This window comes from Ostrea edulis, chromosome 6 (assembly GCF_947568905.1).
Source record: "Ostrea edulis chromosome 6, xbOstEdul1.1, whole genome shotgun sequence".
NCBI classification, from domain to species: Eukaryota; Metazoa; Mollusca; class Bivalvia; order Ostreida; family Ostreidae; genus Ostrea; species Ostrea edulis.
In genome coordinates this window covers 60,257,389-60,278,930 of record NC_079169.1, presented here as the reverse complement: position 1 = coordinate 60,278,930, position 21,542 = coordinate 60,257,389, and the positions used below count along the sequence as shown (strand labels likewise).

General features: G+C 35.5%; 1 protein-coding gene across 2 annotated transcripts in view; it reads left to right on the top strand.

Annotated features, from left to right (window-relative positions):
* The first annotated feature begins 4,753 nt into the window (after window positions 1-4,753).
* LOC125647601 (acyl-CoA synthetase short-chain family member 3, mitochondrial-like) overlaps window positions 4,754-21,542 on the top strand; it is a 28,589-nt gene continuing 11,800 nt past the window's right edge. Inside the window, exons 1-16 of one of the 2 annotated variants that reach the window (XM_048874351.2) lie at window positions 4,754-5,078; window positions 5,246-5,390; window positions 6,177-6,365; window positions 6,549-6,680; window positions 7,418-7,561; window positions 7,959-8,039; window positions 8,232-8,327; window positions 9,636-9,746; window positions 10,276-10,319; window positions 11,132-11,235; window positions 11,414-11,509; window positions 11,826-11,889; window positions 12,142-12,223; window positions 16,204-16,326; window positions 19,942-20,041; window positions 20,988-21,163. In XM_048874351.2, the coding sequence (XP_048730308.1) occupies window positions 4,819-5,078; window positions 5,246-5,390; window positions 6,177-6,365; window positions 6,549-6,680; window positions 7,418-7,561; window positions 7,959-8,039; window positions 8,232-8,327; window positions 9,636-9,746; window positions 10,276-10,319; window positions 11,132-11,235; window positions 11,414-11,509; window positions 11,826-11,889; window positions 12,142-12,223; window positions 16,204-16,326; window positions 19,942-20,041; window positions 20,988-21,163 (1,947 nt within the window). In that variant the 5' untranslated portion in view covers window positions 4,754-4,818. The remainder of the gene's footprint in view (window positions 5,079-5,245; window positions 5,391-6,176; window positions 6,366-6,548; window positions 6,681-7,417; window positions 7,562-7,958; window positions 8,040-8,231; window positions 8,328-9,635; window positions 9,747-10,275; window positions 10,320-11,131; window positions 11,236-11,413; window positions 11,510-11,825; window positions 11,890-12,141; window positions 12,224-16,203; window positions 16,327-19,941; window positions 20,042-20,987; window positions 21,164-21,542) is intronic. The other variant, XM_048874352.2, reaches the window with a different exon arrangement.

Below are 21,542 nucleotides of genomic sequence, written 5' to 3'. Positions count from 1 at the left end.
TGTGACTGTCAGTAGGATTATTTGAAAAGTTACACCAACGAAGTGATATAATTCTGCCCTACTAACTTTTAATGTCTGGTTGTGCTGTATTTTCTATGTTAAATGTAAAGGTGAGGCTTCATCCTATCTATACATACCAGAATTGTCATTCATTAAGCTAATTTATGGCAGTAAGTGGCATCTGAACTTCAAAAACTTTTTTTCAAAACAAGCATCAAGATATGATTATAACAAAATATAACCAGCAATATGTATATCACCCCAGCCCACAGTCCAAAACACTGCTGCTGATTATCAATTCTCCCGTATTGATTTGACCTATCTTTAGAAAAATTGGATTGGAGGTTGGGCACATTGAAATAAAAACCAGTGTGCATTTCACACAGTCAACAGAATTTGGTATTACGGTGCTGATTCTCGTCATAACAAGAATGATGTCAGAATGAAAAACAGTTAGTTGACGTGAATCCTTTAATTTAATGATTTTGTGGGTCTTTTACCCGTTAATAATTCTGACATTTTGGATGTACAGGGTTGAATTATACCCTTTGTGAATTTACCTCTTTAACAGTATCACTTGAAATGAAGTGATCTAGATATTGAGTTGGAACTATTGTAGTGGTGAAAGCTCTGGATTGCTGGAACTTATATTAATTTATTTATATAGCGCCTTATATGACTATAAATAACCACTCTAAAGCGCTGCACACAATAAAAATGATATCATACAGCATGTTATAAAAGTAGTAAAAGGAAATTACAATAGCATTAAGACAGATAACATCAAAACAATGCTAACAAAACCTCAATAATGTGAAATAATGAATACTGAACTTGGTCTTCAGCTGATCATAAAGACTTGTAGAAAGTGAAATCTGGTAGGTCTATTCATAATCAACCACGGAAACTAATCTGGTCATTAGCAAGTTTTCTTTTGTCAAATATGTATGTCATAAACATTGTTTTACTCGGAGAATTCCCAATAACCTTGACATGACCCTAAATAAATGACCTTGTTGACAATAATCATTTGTGTGCATATATCAATAAACAATGTATCTGCCTCAAAAGGAGCATGTAAATGTGTCTGTATTTTAGAGTTCAGGCATGGGTAGTGTGTGACAAACCAAATGACAGCAATATTCCCATATACGAGGGCTGTTCGATATGTAATGTGTATTGTACTACAGCGCAATAACGCTTTGCACGATTCCGTGGATGATGATACTCTTGAATAGCTCTATTCAATACCTTTCCAACGGTATAAACAAGCCTTCAGTTCCACGTAGTTTTAAACTTAGTCATTTCAATAGAGCCAGTCGTTGACTACTGTTGTAAAAATGGTTGGGAAACCGGTGGAAAATATTGAAGAAATTAGAACTTATATAAAAGTTAGCACAAAACTGTCATTTGGTAATGCAGATTTTTACTGAATTGGGGGTTGTTTATGGGTCTGATAAGGTATCTTATGAGACAGTTCGTAGGTGGAGAAAGAAATTTCTGACTGGTACAGAGTCTGTCAAAGATGCAGCAAAATCTGGTCGACCTGTGACAGTAACGGGCAAGGCAAAAGTTGGGGAAATAATAGAAAGTGATGGCAGATATGCAATTTGTGATAATGCCAAAGCTGTTGGCATATTGCTATCGCTGGTGCATTTCATTTTGAAAGTACGAAAGACTTCTGCCAGTTGGATACCGCATATATTGACAGATGACCAAAAACAGGTACAAGTACAATCCGCTAAGCAATTGTTCAAAATGTTTCCTAAATTCAATCAAAGACAATTTGCAAACATTGTTACTGGTGACGAAACACTATTTCGAACCAGTAAGAAAAATTGGAAACAAAATATGGCTATAACTAAACACGGTAGAAGGCCCGTTGTTGCTAAAAGAACCATAAGCACAAAGAAGATTCTTTATTGCATATTCTTCTCATGTGATGGTATGTGCGTACAAATTCCGGTGCCAAAGGGCAAAAGTGTTACAGGTCAGTATTACTGAGATGTTATACTAAAAAAGCTCAAGATATATTATCATAAACGACGCCCTGTGTCAGGATTTGGGCATGTTTGTCTACTTCATGATAATGCTCCATCACATACATCTGAGCTTGTGAAGCAATTTTTGAAGTCTGAGGAGGTTACCGTCTTGCCACACCCACCATATTCTCCAGATCTAGCCCCATGCGACTTTTCTTTTTCCAAAACTTGAAAAGTTCTTATCTGGTCGTCGTTACAAGTCCCGACAAGCCCTTGGCTCAGCCATCAGTCAGTGCCTCAGAGATCTACCTAAATCAGCGTACCGTGACACATTTCAGAAATGGATTCAGAGATTGAAATTATGTATTTCAAACGGCGGAGAATACTTCGAAGGGATGTAATGTTCATTTCACTATTTGAGTTGAATGCTTTTGAGATATTGTACAATACACATTACATATCGAACAGCCCTCGTAAATGTGTCTATTTTAGAGTTCAGGCATGTGTAGTGTGTGACAAACTAACTGACAGGATTATTCCCATATAAATGTGTCTGTATTTCAGAGTTCAGGCATGGGTAGTGTGTGACAAACCAACTGACAGGAAGATTTCCAGTGTCACCTTGGTACATCGTCAGTGGAGGAACTGATGTATATAGCCTGCTTCTTTCCCAGCCTATTTTGGCATTGTTTCTTGGGTGACATTGTAAAAAGTTTGACCACTTTAGTTCATCAATTTAAAAAAATTAGTTGAATCAATTATTGCCCCTATATCATCATCCACATACGAAAAGATATGTGAATGCATGAAATTGTTTTGCTTAAATTCTTAAAACTTTGTCAAATACTGGGATGTTCTGTGCTTGAACATTTGTAAAACATATTAAGTATATGTACAGCAGAACGGTTGACAAACACTTGTATTAAATGGCTGCAACTTTATTTGAAACACAGAAATATGATGTCACACACATCAACACACATGAAGGTCACATGGTACACAAAATTTACAGCAGCTGATACTATTTTGTTTTTCTGTTGTTTATGCATGGGCAATTCCACTGGACAATTTCAGAGAATTTATTCAAGCTATTATCACAATTACCTATACTTACCTGTGTTAATGACACATGCTAAATTTAGATTTGTTATGATTCCCCAAACTGAACAGTCCAGTTATGTATGATTATTGCTTCTGATGTTGTTGGCATTCTTATCAGGGGATGTATAAAGGTAATTTGACCCTTTGTATCTGAAAATGGGTGGTGGATGGCAATAGTCAAGTTTGGCAATATATCAGGTGAAAATCCGTTCTACACATTTTGATGGTGGTATGTAGGGGTGGTGATATATTGAGGTGACACTGTATAGTTATAAGCACTAGCTGTTGTAGAAAACAAATAAGTCTGGTAGGGATTTTGTTGGATAACACAGAAAATTTCCAACAAATTCTCTTTCTCTTATGGTTTGCTCTCCAACAATTAGATTAATGAAGTTGATATAAAATCATTCCAGGAATTCAAGAAATTAGATTCCTTCATTAGCATGAGTTTGGGAATGGGAAATTCCAATGAATGAAAATGAATGACAGTCTATAATGAATGGAAAGTATTGACAGTCTATATTATGAATGGAAAGGATTGACAGTCTATAAGGAGGATTTGACAAATCTTGTTCCGGTCTGACACAGCTACATTTTAGCTCCTTGTCATGATGAGCTGGAGGCTCAAGTGAGCAATTCTGTTCACTTTTGTCTGACGTCAGTTTGTCCATCCATCCATCTGTCCATAAACTTTTAACATATTCGACTTCTCCAGAACCACAGGGCTATAATTTCAGCCAAACTTGCTACAAAGCATGCTTGGGTAAAGAGGATTCAAGTTTGTTCAAATTAACTGCCACACCCTTTTTAGATCTTAATATAATAATTAAAGAATTTTTGAAAATTTTGTGGCAGTTTTTTTAAAAAATCTTCTCAAGAACCACTGAGCCAATTTTAATCAAACTTGGCACAAATCATCCTTGGGTGAAGGGAATTAAGTTTGTTCAAATAAAGGACCATGCTCCCTCCAATAGGGAGATAAAAGACAAAAATGGGGTGAAGTTGTTTAAAAATCCTTTTAAGAACCACTAGGCCAGAAAAGTTTATATGCATGCTTTCTAACATAGTGTGGATTCAAGTTTATTCAAATCATGGCTCCCAAGGGTAGGGTCCACAATATGGACTAACGCATCATCACATTAATTGAATTATTGCACTCTTTAATTGAATTGTAGTGCACATCAGTTCAATTGTTGATATCATCAATTCATTTGTTTTTGAAGAGAGCAACAATTCTATTGTATCGTACATCAATTCAGCAGAATGATTATCAATTTAATTCAATTAATGCATGCAATAATGAAGATGTCATGAATTATTTGAAGATATCTTAAATTAATTGAATTGTTTCACACCTCAAATGAATTGATAATATCTTCAAATAATTAAAGATATCTTTAATTGTTTGATTATGATTGATACTTATTGTTTAACGTCCCTCTCAAGGATCTTTAACTCATTGCCGGTGATGGGCTGCAAAATTTTAAGCCTATGCTTGGTGCTTATAATGCCCATTGAGCAGGGAGGGATCTTTATTGTGCCACACCTGCTGTGATACGGGACCCCAGTTGGATTTTTTTTTTCAGTCTCATCAATTTTAGCCGATTGATGCGAGATATCGCTATAGTTGTTCCCCTTTGCGAATTTTAAATTTCCCGCGTTTATTTAGTAAGAAAGTCAAAGGTATTCCGAGTGCGTAACCTTACGTGCGTAGTTCAGGGAATCTGTGTCAACGATGCTTTCAATTTATAGGTGTTGCAGGCGGTTGACAGGTGTTTCCAAGCATTGTTTAGGATTTCAAAGTTGTTCTGGAGGGGTAAGAAGTACCGTGCATTGTCATGCATATTCTTCAGAAAGCGGACAAGTTTACGATGACGCATTTTCAAGATCGGTAAACAACCCTGCAGAGTTTTGGGCCGAAGCCTCAGAAGATATAGTGTGGCATAAAAAGTGGACGAAAGTATTGGATGATTCAAATTCTCCATTTACGCAGTGGTAATTTCAGCATTGAAGTATATATCTGTCTTGCGAACGTGAAATTTAGGAAATGAGGCCAGATTTTGATAATTTCATTACGTAGGCCAACATATGTAAGTTTACTGTACAAGCTAGTAGATCTAGGCCTATTTCATGCTTTATTGTTCGATTTACTGTTTATGCAGGTTTGTCGGCGGAGAATTAAATACCTGTTATAATGCACTGGACCGCCACGTGGATGCAGGTAACGGGGACCAAGTGGCCATCATCTTTGACAGTCCTGTCAGCAAACAGATGGACAAAATCACATATGAAGAACTGCTGTACCAGGTAGGACAAAATTTACCTACTATGTGTATGTAAATTCAGACCATATCAAATGGAAACTGAAATAACGGCATATGCAGTTTATGATCTCTGACAAGGCTCAAAATCACTTTACAACACTGTCCACTCGTTCTGGCCTGCACATAAACCGTGGTCATGATTGAAGGTATTGGATATCTGATATTGGATATGTGAATATCATGCGGGACTGTGAAGTTCAAAATTAATCCCAGTGACCATCACCACTACACAGCTTTGAATACCCACAGAGATGGGTGGAGTTCTTCCTTTGAGCATGTTAAAACAAAATTTAATGGTATTAATCAAGTAGTAAGAAATAAAATGGATTATAACAGAATATTATGAAATAAATTCATTCAAGTTCATTTGATTTATGAAACTTTAAAATGCTGTTTGGGATAAAGAACCTGCTGAAAATCAAAAATATCCATCAGCTGAGATAATCTGTGATAGCTAGGAATTAAAATTCATGAACGCTTCAGTTTGGATGGTGATGAAATGTTGGTCTTCTATGTGATTGTTACTTAGCATGGCGAGCTTAGTTCGATAATCTAAGATGCCTGAAGTGGCACTCGTCATCATATGATGCATATCACAAATTTTTTCTCAGTATCAAGAGTTGGATCCTCCTCCCAAATGAGTTTGTTATCCCGTTTTAAAATACATCTGTTGCGCCCCTTTTGCTGGGGTTGTCTGCCATCCCATGCCATATATTTGATATTGAATTATTTGTAATCCATTGTGAGGGCATAATGTGATGCCTTCCAGGTTACTCGTCTGGCGGGTGTATTGAGGAAACATGGAGTTGACAAGGGAGACCGTGTGCTGATCTACATGCCTATGATCCCCCAGGCTATCATTGCTATGCTGGCCACAGCCAGACTAGGGGCTATCCATTCTCTAGTATTTGGGGGGTTCGCAGCAAAGGAGTTGGCAGTTAGAATTGATCATGCAGAGGTAAGTAAAACTAAATCAGTAAGTATGAAGGAACCCTCTGTTTCATATGCTCAATACTCATCAAGTCAACAGGTTTGGAGTTATATATTTATATTCCACCTTGATTATGACATTTTTAAGATTTAAGAAGTCTTTGTGTGTGGTGTATGAATTTTTCTTTCTTTCATTTTTTACACTTTTCAGCCTAAAATTTTGATTAGTGCTAACTGTGGGATAGAGCCCAATAGAAATGTCATGTACAAGCCCATGCTGGATGCTGCTGTAGATATGGCCACCCATAAACCAAACAAATGCATCATTTACAACAGACCAATGGTATACCAGTTTCTTGTACATAATATACTTCTTTCTTTTCACCAAAATGAGATGCATACACTGTGTTCTCACCATTATTCAGTGAATACCGTTTATTATTTACATGGGTGAACCAGACCACAAAATCAAATGATCAGTGGCTTTAATTCATTTTATCATGAAGAATTACTGTAAGAGTGGTTATTTACATGTGGAGAAAACACTAATTATGTGGTCATGTAATAAGGATAAATAATCACCATGATCACAGCATTTAGTCATTAATAGTTGATTAAATATATATTATATTCAGTTACCCCATATTTTTCCCCCATCCGTAATGTTGGACGTGGAAAAACGTGTACTTAACACCCAGCAGAAATAACCACTTTTACATTACGATGTATCATGGCTATCCATGCATTTACACTTCTATGGAATTTTATGTGTTGTGGAATTAGTGAAACCACAGTTTTACTGTATGTGCCAGCAGTGGAATTAGTGAAACCACAGTTTTACTGTATGTGCCAGCAGTGGAATTAGTGAAACCACAGTTTTACTGTTTGTGCCAGTAGTGGAATTAGTGAAACCACAGTTTTACTGTATGTGCCAGTAGTGGAATTAGTGAAACCACAGTTTTACTGTATGTGCCAGCAGTGGAATTAGTGAAACCACAGTTTTACTGTATGTGCCAGCAAATAGAAAACAGAAGTAATCTTGTACACATTATTTGATTTGTTAAACATTTTTTGTTTCAGTTACCATTCTGCACCTTCCATAAAGATCGAGATCTGGACTGGGCGATGGAGGTGGAGATGGCTAAACCAGTGGACTGTGTACCAGTAGGGTCTATGGACCCAGCTTATGTACTGTATACCTCAGGAACAACCGGGCTTCCAAAGGTCAGAAATCTACAGACAGAACTTTTTGTTTAATCTGTTGAAATGAATTGAGTTCTGGTAATGATCAACAATAAATGCTAATTTAGGAAACATTTTATTTTATACATTGTTCATTGCATGTTGACAGGTGCCATTTTAAGCATTTCTTCTGCAAAGAAAAATTACCAAGATTTTTCAAATAAAGATTTTTAGGAAATATTTATCATAAAAAAATAAGTTGTAGCATATTGGTAAGGAACATGGGATTAAATTTTGGAAGAGATTTCAGAGTTTGAAGATGAGAGTGATTTACCAGCCTTGGTAGAAGAATAATCTGTTTTTATAGTAAAGATGTAAATGAGTTACAGAGTTATTTTATTTTTTTTGGAGATTGTGAAAACTTTCCTTGAATCTGTAGGCAGTGGTTCGACCCAGTGGGGGCCATGCGGTAGTGCTGAAGTGGTCAATGTGGAACATTTATGGTCTCAAACCAAAAGAGGTCAGTCCACAATACCTATCATACGTTGCTAGGATAAATGCATGTACATTTAGAGTTTTATAAAATATGAATTTTCAAGTTTCTCATTTCAATGATTTGTGTACTATTCCCAATGGATTGTTAGAATTAATAACATGCATTGGTTGGTTAATTGATCTGTGTAAATTGTTGATGTGCACTATTTCTCTGAAGGTATGGTGGTCTGCCTCAGATCTTGGCTGGGTAGTGGGTCACTCCTACATTTGTTATGCCCCTTTGCTCAATGGAAACACTACAATAGTGTATGAGGTAAGTCTCACCAAATCATACACACATATTGATTTGTACAGCTGAAAGATCAATGAATGCTTAATGACCATATTCAGCCTTAGAATTTTCAAGAAATATGAAAATGCTGGGTTTCACACTTTTCTACTACTGATAATGTGAAATCATCATTCTTCATGGGAGGTCAATGTTAATGGCTTTTTTAGGTCACATTTACACGTACATAAATTTACATCTTCATAAACATTGAATCATTGATACACAAATTTTAACTTTCTTTTTATAACTAAAAAACTATCCTATTGCATTGGGTATCGATGTCTGATTAATTTTCATTATTTATTATAACACATGTACAATGTAAATACAAGCAATAATTGCACAGTCACATCTATAATCAAACATGATGGGGAAAGCACCTTTCATTGCGTCCGTTTTCTGTGCAATTTTCCTGTAGTGTTCATTAAACAGTTGGCTGGGATTGGTTTTAGGGTTGAAGGTATCCACGAAATTATATTCCCTCGAACCAGTAAACTTTTGATTACATTGACCCCCACAAACAATGGTGAATCCCCAGTAGTCATTGAAAAAGTGCAGAACAAATTAAACATTTCATTTTGCATTTGGTGACATAATCTTACAGCTGTCAAAACTAGCACAAATTTTGTGTGAAGTTTCGCTCAAATAAATAATCATAACACACGAAAACCAAATTGTTTGCAAATTGATATTTGCTTTAAAATATTACAAATATGCCATTTTGGAACTAGGGTTGTGTAATACATTGTAGTGTTAATATTTAAAATATTCATTGTCCAGGCTTGGGTAGTTGGAGCATTTATGATTATTCTTGTATCAGGAAGGCACTTTTAAACTAGTGACCATTACGCACCTTCCCTAGCCAAAGGTTTTCAGTTTACTCCACCGCCCATAAATTTGGAGCAGAGTGGACCAAAAACCCTTGACTAGCGAAGATGCCATTACATTGTTGATCAATATAAAGTGAAAAGTTTACATTGAATTATGACGTAAACAAGTTTTATTATGAAAATGCATGCAAAAGGCAATAATTGACAAATTAATGTAATCATAAATGTTTTGTGAGAATTTGGGCCAATTTTATCCCATAACACCTCTACTTCTTTCACCAACCACAATATAGCTTCTTATTGATTATCCACTGTAGGCATTTCTGATCATGAAAATTATTGGTTATATTACATTAATTTTAGAAGTTGTATAGTAATATTTGCTAACATTTTATGTTCGTATTTCCCTGCTTAGAGTGTTTCTAGGAGGTGGCAGTTGTGTACAGTTCTGTTTCTGTAGGGTAAACCTGTGGGGACCCCTGACCCCGGTGTTTACTTCCGGATTCTGAAGGAACACGACGTAGCAGGGATGTTTGTAGCTCCTACAGCAATCCGAGCCATCCGAAGAGAGGTGAGTGACGGAGTTGAAGCAACATGGCCCCTTAACGATTCAATAGGTATCACAATGCAATAGATTCAATTCCATAACATGTAGTGAATACATGTATCTATAATATGTAGATGTTTGTTATAATAAAGTTTGATATTTTAATGCTTTCAATTTGTTATTTGCTATCTGCAATCCAAACATTATAGAGAAATATAATGTCTGACTAGATTTGTTATTTTAAAGAATCAGAGAGAAAAAAGTATTCCCATACAAGATATCTGTATGTTGAGGGGACATTTTTCAACTATACCCCATAATTTACTGTCAGTTCAGCCGCCATGTTTTAAACATGTTGATCGAACCATAATTGACCAATCAGAAAGGGCATACTGAAAGGAAATGTGTATTGGTTTTTTTAATCGAATTTAAATTGATCCGAAATTAATGGAAGACCTTGAATCGTGTTTTATTGTTTCACTGCTTTTTTTTAGATTACCTGATTAGATAAGTAGGTGATTGTTTATTTCATTCAGAGATCCATTTTTTGTAGGATCCGGATGCTTCTTATGCACAGAAATATCTTCCACTGCCAAAGTGAGTACAGGAATTTCTTTTTAAAATTGAAGATTGTGCTATTCAGATTTATTCAAAACTAGAATGTAATCCAAATACATGTATTCAATTTTTCTGTCAGTCAATCGCTTTAACAGACATTATGATTACTATGTATGTGTATGGTGAATCCGCGAACACGTTAATCATAGAGACTGGTTTCAACTAGTAAACAGTAGAATAGGTCCAACATTGTACTGTACATATTTCACATGTGTATTCCTTGTGACGAGACCTTTATTGTGGTACGAGAATTATTTTACTGCTGTACGGAGACATCAGTGTTTCACAACTCACCTACTTGTTCTTTTTACTAATGCTGTATTTTAGTATTATTTTCATTATGGGTTATGGTTCCTGTGTGAGCACTGTGGCGGATCTGTGTGTTTTAGATGTCATGTGACATGATCATATAAATAGCAAGTCTGTGCACAATAAGGTCATTCTACCGCCTGGTTAGAACGAAGAACCAGTAAATTGTTTTGTGTAGTGGTTTATAATAATTATATAATGCATAATCAATATTATTTTGTTTGGGTTTTGGGATGTATATATCATGAAAAAGTTTTTAACAAGCAGCATTTCATTTGAATGCTTTTCTGCTGTTTTTGACATGAATTCCATCGTCGCAAGCAACGGCTGAAACGCACGCTCCTCTTCCCTTTCAAAAAGAGGAGCATTCGTTTCAGCCATGGTGTACGACAATGTATCCGATTCAATGCATGAAATATTGAGAGTCTAATTTATCTATAATTTGTAAAGCAGTGAAGGAGAATGTATAATGACTACTGTAGGTTCCGTGGTCTTTTTGTGGCTGGAGAACATTGTGATAAAGAGACACTGGAATTTGCTCGGTCAATACTGAAGGCCCCTATACTGGACAACTGGTGGCAAACAGGTCAACAAATACTCAAAATAGTATCATTTCATTTTGGAAGACCTACAAAATTAACATATAATCATGTGGTAAAGCTATTAGATGTCAAAATTTGATCGGTATGTTGCAGTGATTTTGACTTTGGTTATTCAAGGACTACTCATAAAAATAAGTAAACATAAGCATTTATTCTTTACAGAGACTGGTTGGGCCATCAGTTCCACTTGTTCAGGATTAAACATGTCCTTGTCCCCACCATCAGGGGCTGCTGGCAAACCAGTACCAGGCTGGAATGGTAATGCCTCGCCTCCATTGAATCCTTTTTATTCCTAACCATGTAATAAATCAAGTTTTAGGGTAAAGTAATCTTAGCTGCCCCCTATGATCCTCCCCAGGGGTGCCACAAGGAAGGGGGAACTTTGCAAAATTTAACTGCGTTGTTTGAGAAAAATTTACAAATTAAATTGGTAACGGTATAATGTGCTTGATCAAATTACCATGGTAACCAATCAGGTCAGTGACTTTGTTGTCTATCCATAAAGCAAAGTACACATTGTGTATGAGATCATTTTTATAGATTCGCATGATACATAATTTGAACTTCTTTACAGTTCAGGTTTTAAAGAAAGACTTCACACAGGCAGCAGCTGGTGAACTTGGGGACATTGTTGTCAAGTAGGTTTTGAATAATTCAAATATGTATATACAGTCAATTTCTATTTATATTATCATAATAAATATCTATATTAGGAACACAAACTTCAAGAGTTACTGAATGTTGAATGAACACTGTGCCTGTAACATTAAGAAATAGACCTGGAATAGGTTTAATTGTAAGATTTTAGATGATGAAATTGAAAATTAAATTTGTCGGATATGTTTAAATTTTTATAATAAGTGAGTTTAGAATTGTTTTACATTTGTTAGACTGCCTCTACCACCAGGTGCATTCAGTACTCTATGGAAGAATGAAGAGCGATTCAGGAAAACTTACTTTGAAACAAAACCAGTATGTTTTTTAAATAATTCTCTTTTTTGAAAGAAAGCAAATACACAGTATATTTTGAAGCACTTGTATTTCCAAATGTGGTATACATGACAATTTACTTAATGATATTTTTTAATGAACTTCTAAAAAATTTGTCTACATTGAAAGTGATGGATATTCATTTCAGTATGTTGTTAACAATTCGGTTTCCTCATGAAATCTCAAATGATATTTTTAAAAGATTCTTTATCTTTAAAGGACTAAAGAATGGCTGCTATTGTATTTAAAGGGACATGGACACAATTTGAACTGAAAATTTTCAAATTTTATTTTCAACATATTTATACGCCCGCATAAAAATGCAGGCGTATTATGCTATACTGCTGTTGTCCGTCTGTCTGTCCGTGTGTCCCTTTAACTTTGTCTTCGCAACTCCTCCTTAACCCTTTGGGGATTTTGATCAAACTTGGTAAAAACAAAGATCACAATGTGGAGGTGTGCATACTGCAAGGGGAATGCTGTCCAATGTTTTTTAAAGGAGTTGCGGCTCCTGGACTGAAGTTTTTTTCTATTTAAAATACTTTGTCTTCGTAACTCCTCCTAAACTCTTTGGAGGATTTTGATGACACTTGGTGCAAAGAAAGATCACAATGTTGAGATGTGCATATTACAAGGGGAAAGCTGCACCACTATTTTTGAAGGAGTTAGGGCCCTTTGACTTAGATTTATTTTATGCAAGTACCTTGTCTTCGCAACTCCTCTTAAACCCTTTGGGGGATTTCAATGAAACTTAGTACAAAGGAAGATCACAATATGTAGATGTGCATATTACAAGGGGGAAAGCTGTCCCACTATTTTTGAAGGAGTTACACCCTTGGACTTAGATTTGTTTAATGCAAATTACATTGTTATTGCAACTCCGATGAAATCCTTTTGTGGATAATCCTTTCTTACTTGTTCAAATTCCTGGGTCAATAATGTATGCTGGCACATCATGTACTGGTTTAGCGGTGCCCTATTTTTAGCCGAGTTGCAACGAAGTTGAACTCGGCTATTGGTTTGGTGATGCGGTTGGGCGTCAACAATTGGTTTCCGGATGATAACTCGAAAACTTTACAATCTAATCAAATGAAACTTTGTTATATTGTTGGGTACCAGGTAAGGAAGACCCCTATTGATTTTGGAGAAAAAAGGTCAAAGGTCAAGGTCACAGTGACCGAAAATAGAATGAAAATTTCAGAAAAATTTGGTTTCCGGATGATAACTCCGAAAGTTTAAATCCGAATCAAATGAAACTTTGATATATTGTTGGGTACCAGGTAAAGAAGACCCCTATTGATTTTGGAGAAAAAAGGTCAAAGGTCAAGGTCACAGTGACCGAAAATAGAATGAAAATTTCAGAAAAATTTGGTTTCCGGATGATAACTCCGATAGTTTAAATCCAATTCAAATGAAACTTTGATATATTATTGGGTACCAGGTAAGGAAGACCCCTATTGATTTTGGAGAAAATAGATCAAAGGTCAAGGTCTCAGTGACCGAATATAGAATGAAATTTCAGAAATATTTGGTTTCTTGATGATAACTCAGAAAGTTTAAATCCGAATCAAATGATACTTGGATATATTGTTGGATACCAGCAAAGCAAGGCCCCTATTGATTTTGGAGAACAAAGGTCAAAGTCACAGTGACCGAATATAGATTGAAAACTTCAGACAAATATGGTTTCTGGACAGTAACTCGAAAAGTTTAAAACTGAAATTAGTTCTTCACAATTATAAATATGCCACATCATTCCTGACTTTACAATGTATCCCATGCAACTCGGCTCATGCACCCCTGGGTGCATATACTGATTTTTAATGTTTACAATGCTTAACTAAGATATTTCTAATGGTCAGCAAAAATTTGAATGTCATTTCTTGAGTTACAAGTGAAATACAGCACTTGCAATTCCTTGTTATATAAACGATTTTTGGCTCATGCCATGTTTTTGTTTACATATAGATCGCTTAATAGAAAATATCATGTTTAAAACAAAATGAGATGCGACAAACACTAGAAACTGTTTAATTGTGTTCAGAATTAACTTGTAAATTGATAAATCTGCTTTAAACAAAACTTTTACTAGTATATTTAACCTATGTAACATTGCAAAGAAAACACCCTTATTATCATTCCAGAAAAAATCGCAAAAAAATCATATAATTGAGAGCTTGTATCACTTTCAATGGTGAAATCATATTTCATAAGGTGTTTTACCGAGCCATTAAATAGAATTTTAGTATAATGAGTATATATAGTAAAATATTTCTTGATTGCCTCCATTTGAAAAATTGAAAAGTAGTTACTTTTGTCTCCAGTAGAACAATATCACTTCTATGAATAAAACAAAATCACTTCTATAAATAGAACAAAATCACTTCTATAAATAGAACAAAATCACTTCTATAAATAGAACAAAATCACTTCTATTAAAGGTCTTCAGATCTATGGGAAAAGTACAAAAGTAACAGAGTATATAGTTAATTTGCATGATATATTGAACTTACATCCTTCTTGAGGCTATTTCAAGTCCCCTTACTGTTTTTGTTTGCAAAAAGAGAAAATGACTTGTTCTTGCTCATTCAGTCTACCCAGATCTTGTTGAATTTGCTAGTGCTTGTAAGTACTGCTTTGAAAAAAGACTTAATTATGTTCATACACTGTACATAGTGAATATACTGCAGATAAAAACTTATGATAAATCACCTGTTAAATATAACTAGTGCCCCCTTTATCGGAATTTCATGGTTCTCAGGTATGAATAGATTGTGACCTAGAACTAACCTTGACACAAAAACTAGAACCATGACACCTCCTGTTTCTGTGTGATCAAAGCATTATATTCTTTTATTGTTGCATACAAAATGTCAAATTTCAATGTATCCAATAGATAAGAGAATAATCCATTCTAAGTGGGGGATATAGATTTACTTAATTTGCTTGTAAACTGAAGGTTTTGCTTTAGTGTGAAGATTAATAAGTAGAGTTTTCATATTAATATTAATAAATTTTTGATTGTCCAGTAGAGTACTCAGTTACTCAGATCATGAATCTCGCCTTCATTTAAAGTTCTTCCATACTGTGGAGGATACCACAGGAGTCTGAAGTTTTATCAATTAAATCGAAATAAAATTCTGAGATGTCCGGGTAGCGCAGAGGTAGCGCTCTCGCTTCTCACCGCTGCGACCCGAGTTCGATCCCCGTGATCGGCAGTGGTTGTATGTGAGAGGGTATGGCGGTCGCCTGCTCGGAGACGTGGGTTTCCTCCGGGTACTCCGGTTTCCTCCCACAAAAATGACCCCCTAGCACAAACATCCGTGCATCAAAGGACCGCATTGGAAATAAGCTTTCGAGCTTTCATGGGTTATCCTTGGTATTTATGAATAAATATTTATTTTTATAAAAAATCCAATCCAGAAAAAAATTATCCATCATCGTCTATATTAAGATAATATATTGGAACTGATGCTCTATTAAATGTAATTAGGATTTAGCTCGTCTTCTATGTATGATAATCAACAAATAGAGGATTTCTTATTATAGCCCAGATATGAATCTTCACTCTTGCTTCCCCGCCAAAGCCAACAAAATTGGAATTCTGTTAAACTAAGTACATGTACAGTATTATAGAAAGCAATACATTAGATTTTGTATTTCAGTGAATTTTTTTAATTTTGTTTGGTGTTTATGTACAAAGTACTATCCTGTAATTGTAGGGTTGCTATGACACTATCTTATGATTGTAGGGTTGCTATGACACTATCCAATAATTGTAGGGTTACTGTGACACTATCTTATGATTGTAGGGTTACTATGACACTATCCTATAATTGTAGGGTTACTATGACACTGTCCTATAACTGTAGGGTTACTATGACACTATCCCATAATTGTAGGGTTACTATGACACTATCTTATGATTGTAGGGTTACTATGACACTATCCTATGATTGTAGGGTTACTATGACACTATGGATGCAGGATACAAGGATGAAGAGGGCTATGTTTATGTAATGGCTAGAAGTGATGATGTCATCAACGTAGCTGGTCACAGACTCTCAACGGGTGCAATAGAAGAAGTAGACCTCATTTTATATCCTAGTATTTGTATGAATACCCATTCAAATGAAATTCTCATATAGGATCAGTCGTAAATGATATGCACAAGATCTAATGAAATGTTTACAAGATCATAGTATAGCATAAACTGGTCACTACAAAACACATGCATATATTTAGTTTCTTTGTAGCCAAAAACAAACCATACTTGTAGGAAAGGTCTTGTATATAGTTGAATGAGCTGAAGCAACACTGCCAAAATGCATTAATATACAATTATGGACCGTTTAGCAGGGAGAAATCACAAATTATCAGGTTTTAGTAGGGTTATCACCTGAGGGTGTCTGATAATTTGTGATATCTTCCTGCTTAACAGTTCATTATAATAGATTTATTATCCTGAAGAACCTGAATGTTAAAAAACTATCACATTTATTGACTTGTCCCATATATTTTTATGCCCTCGAGATCAAAGATCGGGTGGCATATTGTTTTTGTCCTGTCTGTAATTCTGTCTGAAACTTTAACCTTTCTAATAACTTTTGAACAGTAAGTGATAGAGCTTTGATATTTCACTTGAGTATTCCTTGTGACAAGACCTTTCCCATCCTCCCACAAGGAGAGTACGTAATCACAAAACCTTGACTTGTGAGGATGGACCTTTCTGTGGGTACCAACATTTTTTACCCTGTGACCTTGACCTTGAAGTTTGACCTACTTTTTGAAAACTTTAATCTTGCTAATAATTTTTGAACTGTAAGAGATAGAGCTTTGATATTTCACATGAGTATTCCTTGTGACAAGACTTTCTGTTGGTACTAAACCTTCTGACCTTGACATTTGACCTACTTTAAAAAAAATTGACATTGGTCATAACTTCTAAATGGTAAATATTAGAGCTTTCACATGTACATGAGCATTTCTTGTGACAAGATCTTTCTACTGGTACCAAGATATTTGTCCTTGTGACATTGGCCATGTTTGGTATTGGCCAATCACGTGGGCATTTGTGTTTCACAAACACACTTTGTTTTTTTTTTTTATTTGAAATATCAACAAATTCGTGACAACTTTCTCTGCAGAAAATTCTGTTAATTTTTCAATAGTTTTCGAGGGGTGAAATCAATGTTACCCTCAACTACATGCACTATTTTGTTTTACACCCAATGTCATACAATTATTAGATATATTTGTTAATGAAAGTAAAAATACTGAGGTTTGAGAAAGGTACAGTCCCTGAAACGTTCTACTTTACCATTTTTTCGTTCGCTCACCGTGCGTTTAGCGTGCGTTCACCGTTCGTTCAGCGTGCGTTCACCGTGCGCTCTCCGTTCACAGTTTTGCGTTCACCATTCATTCACCGTTCACAAGCGTTCACCGTGCGCTCACCGTTCGTCCATCGTTCAGTCTTTTCATTGTCATTCGGAACACCAAAATGAAAGGACCAATCTTGATAACAAGGTGAAAATGGAAATTGAACATGTGCATAAGAGTGGAAGGAGACTTTCTTACTATATCAGAAGTTTAATTTTGAAGTACAAAATGTCAGGATTATCCACAGTGAATGCCGAAAGGTTCATTTGAGCTTTGGTTAAAAAAAGAGACGAATATACATGTAAGAGCTTGTCGTTATGAATTTAACCCAAGTACAAAAAATAAGGCAGTTTCAGGTAATGAAAACCTCTTCCCCTGTGTTCACGATTTAGCATTTACAAGTTCGGGCAAAAACACAAATTATTATAATTATTTTGCATTGCTTGACAAGAGTTTTAAACAAGTCACCCCACCCTACTTTGAAAAATATAAACAAACGATGCGAACAAACGAGGGTGTCTGGGTAGCGCTCTCACTTCTCACCGCTGCGACCCGAGTTCGATCCCCGTGATCGGCAGTGGTTGTATGTGAGAGGGTATGGTGGTCGCCCGCTCGGACACATGGGTTTCCTCCGGGTACTCTAGTTTCCTCCCACATGAATGACCCCCTAGCTCAAACATCCGTGCATCAAAAGGACCCCATTGGAAATAAGCTTTCGAGATCTCATGGGTTATCCTTGTTATCTTATGTATGTATGTTTGTAAGTATGTATGTATGTATATACCGAATAAACATTTATTTTATTTTATTTATTTGATGCTACATAATGTACATTGTACCGTATGTACGTGTCAGAATGTCAAACTGATGTAGCTATTTTTACGCCTATATTTATGAAAGACATTGTCAATAAACTGATATTTAGTACTCTTGCCAAATTTGAAACTTTTGTAACATTTGTCCTTAATGCAAAGATGTAATTGTTTATCTTGTATGTTTCTGCATTAGCCTTTAAACATTCTACGGGTAGTTCAGTACAATAAACAGTTTTATCTAACATCAAATATATACAAATATTGCACGATCTAACTGCAATCTATGGTCACATAAATAATAAAAATAGTAAGTTTTGTACTTGTGCATAAATTCTAGGATTATTTTCTCGGGTCGATGTAGCTGCGACAAATGAATGACACAAAATTTAAGTAGGAATATTTAATACTGTTAGGAGTGTTAAGGGTAAACCGTCCGTATTGTTTGTTTACTGCATCTATCTTGACTCCTTTCGGGGGTGTTTGTTAATTACAGATATCCCAAATGATCGAGCTCGTAAAGTTTGAAGCCATACATGAACACCTGTAAATTCTGGATGTTACTATACACATGTAGACTATAGTGTTTTCCTTTTAACATGCATTGTATATATATTATACCCATGCATTAAATGTATCTGTACATGTAATGGCACATGTATACACAATGTACATACGAAATTTGCTTTTGTTTGTGTATGACTGTTGCGTGTATTAATGTACAATTTGCGATAATTTCATGAAATATATACATGTATACTGGATACTTGTACAAAAATATATTACATTGAATATATCCAGAATTGTAAAATATGCTGTATCACGATTCCGGTTTATTTCATTTTTTATCATTTGATGAAATATACATGTACATGTATTTTATTACTTAAATAAGTAAAATCCCAGGGGGAAATCCGAAACATTCCGTGTAAATAGACCATTTTGCGTTCAACGTGCGCTCAGCATTAGTTCACCGTTCACTTTGCGCTCTGCGTTCGCTCACCGTTCGCTCTGCGTTCGTTCACCGTGCGTTCACCGTTCGCTCACCATTCAAGTGGGAAAGAAGAATGTTTCAGGGACTGTAAATGAAATTAAGCTTGAAATTGTGATGTCACAGTAGAATGACGCAAAAACATAATGTCAAATGTAAACATTTCATAACTATTTCAAAACAAAAATGTAAAAATTAAGTGAAATGCAAAATTGCATTAGAATGGGAATATTTTTCTTCTTAGTTGTTATGTGTGACCGTTAATGTTGACGCTGAAGTTAATGATTAACGATCCTGCATACATGTATTTTCAATTATTTTGTGAGCTATCTCACTTATGCCATTAGATTTTATCTTCTAAAGGGAGACAAAATGCACAGTTGTCACTCTGCACGTAAGGGAGACATCATGAATTGTCTCCCTTCACATGACCAGCCCTAGAACAATGACGTTGACTGTATTATTCTGAAGGATAATGATTCATAATGTCACTCTAAAAGTTTGCTATATTTCATTAGGCAATCATGACAAGTGAGGACATAGCAGAGGTGGCGGTTGTAGGAATCCCAGACACCCTTAAAGGGCAGGTACCACTAGGACTTTGCGTGTTAAAACATGGTATGTGTGTCTCAGAATAACCCAACCCCCTTTTTTTCCCCAAGGTAGCCTATTTTTATTCACCCAATCTTGAGTTTATTACTATGATTTTAGCTCACGTGAGCCTAAGGCTCAAGTGAGCTTTTCTGATCAAAATTTGTCCGTTGTCTATCGTTGTCATTGTCAGTGTTCTAAACTTTTTACATTTTCATCTTCCTCTCCAGAACCATTGGGCCAATTTCAACCAAACTTGGCACAATTCATCCTTGGGTGAAGGGCTTTCAGGTTTGTTCAAATGAAGGGCCAAGGTGACTCAGGTGAGTGATGTGGCCCATGGGCCTCTTGTTTTAGTTTTAAAAGATAGCTAAAGATTGAGAAAAACTGAAAACTATGGTCTATTGAAATTAAATTGAAATTCAGGGGACCAGCAAATTTTTATATTGAAAGTTCAAAATGAACAAGTGTGATATCTTTCATCCATTTTGTAAGAATTATTTTAATTTTCACCCCAATCTAATAATTTAACATGTAAAATGCAACCTGGTTGGTTCATCTGATCATTCTTATTATCGTATAAATTAAGTTGTCACTAAGTTGCATCATGGGACATCCTATTAATGTTGAATGTAATTGAAGTTCTCCTCATTGGATGTCCTTGTGGTCAGTAAATCTGTTAATCATGGAGGAAGATGATTACCTCTAAATCAGTTCATTACCCAAGACATTTTCATTGCATGTTTATATTGTAATTATCAAATTCCAGAGAACTTTTTATTAGTAGGTGTTTGACTTGGGTCCAAAGGACAAGGTCACATAGGGACTTAATAGAAAAACCTTACATTTCCTGATTGCCACATTGCGAGGGGATGCCTTGCTTTGCGGAGCTCTTGTTGCTGTAGTGTTGAATATCTTCTTTTAGATTTTGTGTGACTTTACTGCATACAGTGCATTATTTTGTTTTGAACAGGAGTGAATAAATCTGCTGATCAGGTTCTAGACAATGTCAGAAATATTGTGAGGACAAATATTGGGCCTGTGGCAGCTTTCAAGCTGGCCGTCATTGTCCCTAAGCTACCCAAGACTCGAGCCGGAAAGATAGCTCGTAATACTGTAGCTCTCATGGCAGCTGGACAGCCATTCAAAGTGAGTGGCACTAGGAATATCTAAATCTGTATGAACAGCAAGTCTAGCATTATTTTTACATCATGAAATCTTTACATTTGTAGCTCACATGAAATCTTTACATCTGTAGCTCACATGAGCTTTTCTGATCAAAATTGTCCTTCCTCATCATTGTTGTAAACTTTTCACAATTTTTATTTCTTCTCCAGAACCATTAGGCCAGTTTCCATCAAACTTACCACAGATCTTTAGCTAAAGAGATTCAAATTTATTTAATTGAAGGGTTATGCCCCCTTGCAAGGAGAGATACATGTCCTTATGAAATAGTGATTAAAAAATCTTTTCAAGAACTAAAATAAGAAAAGTTATTTCTTGTATGAAAGCTACAATATACTCTTAT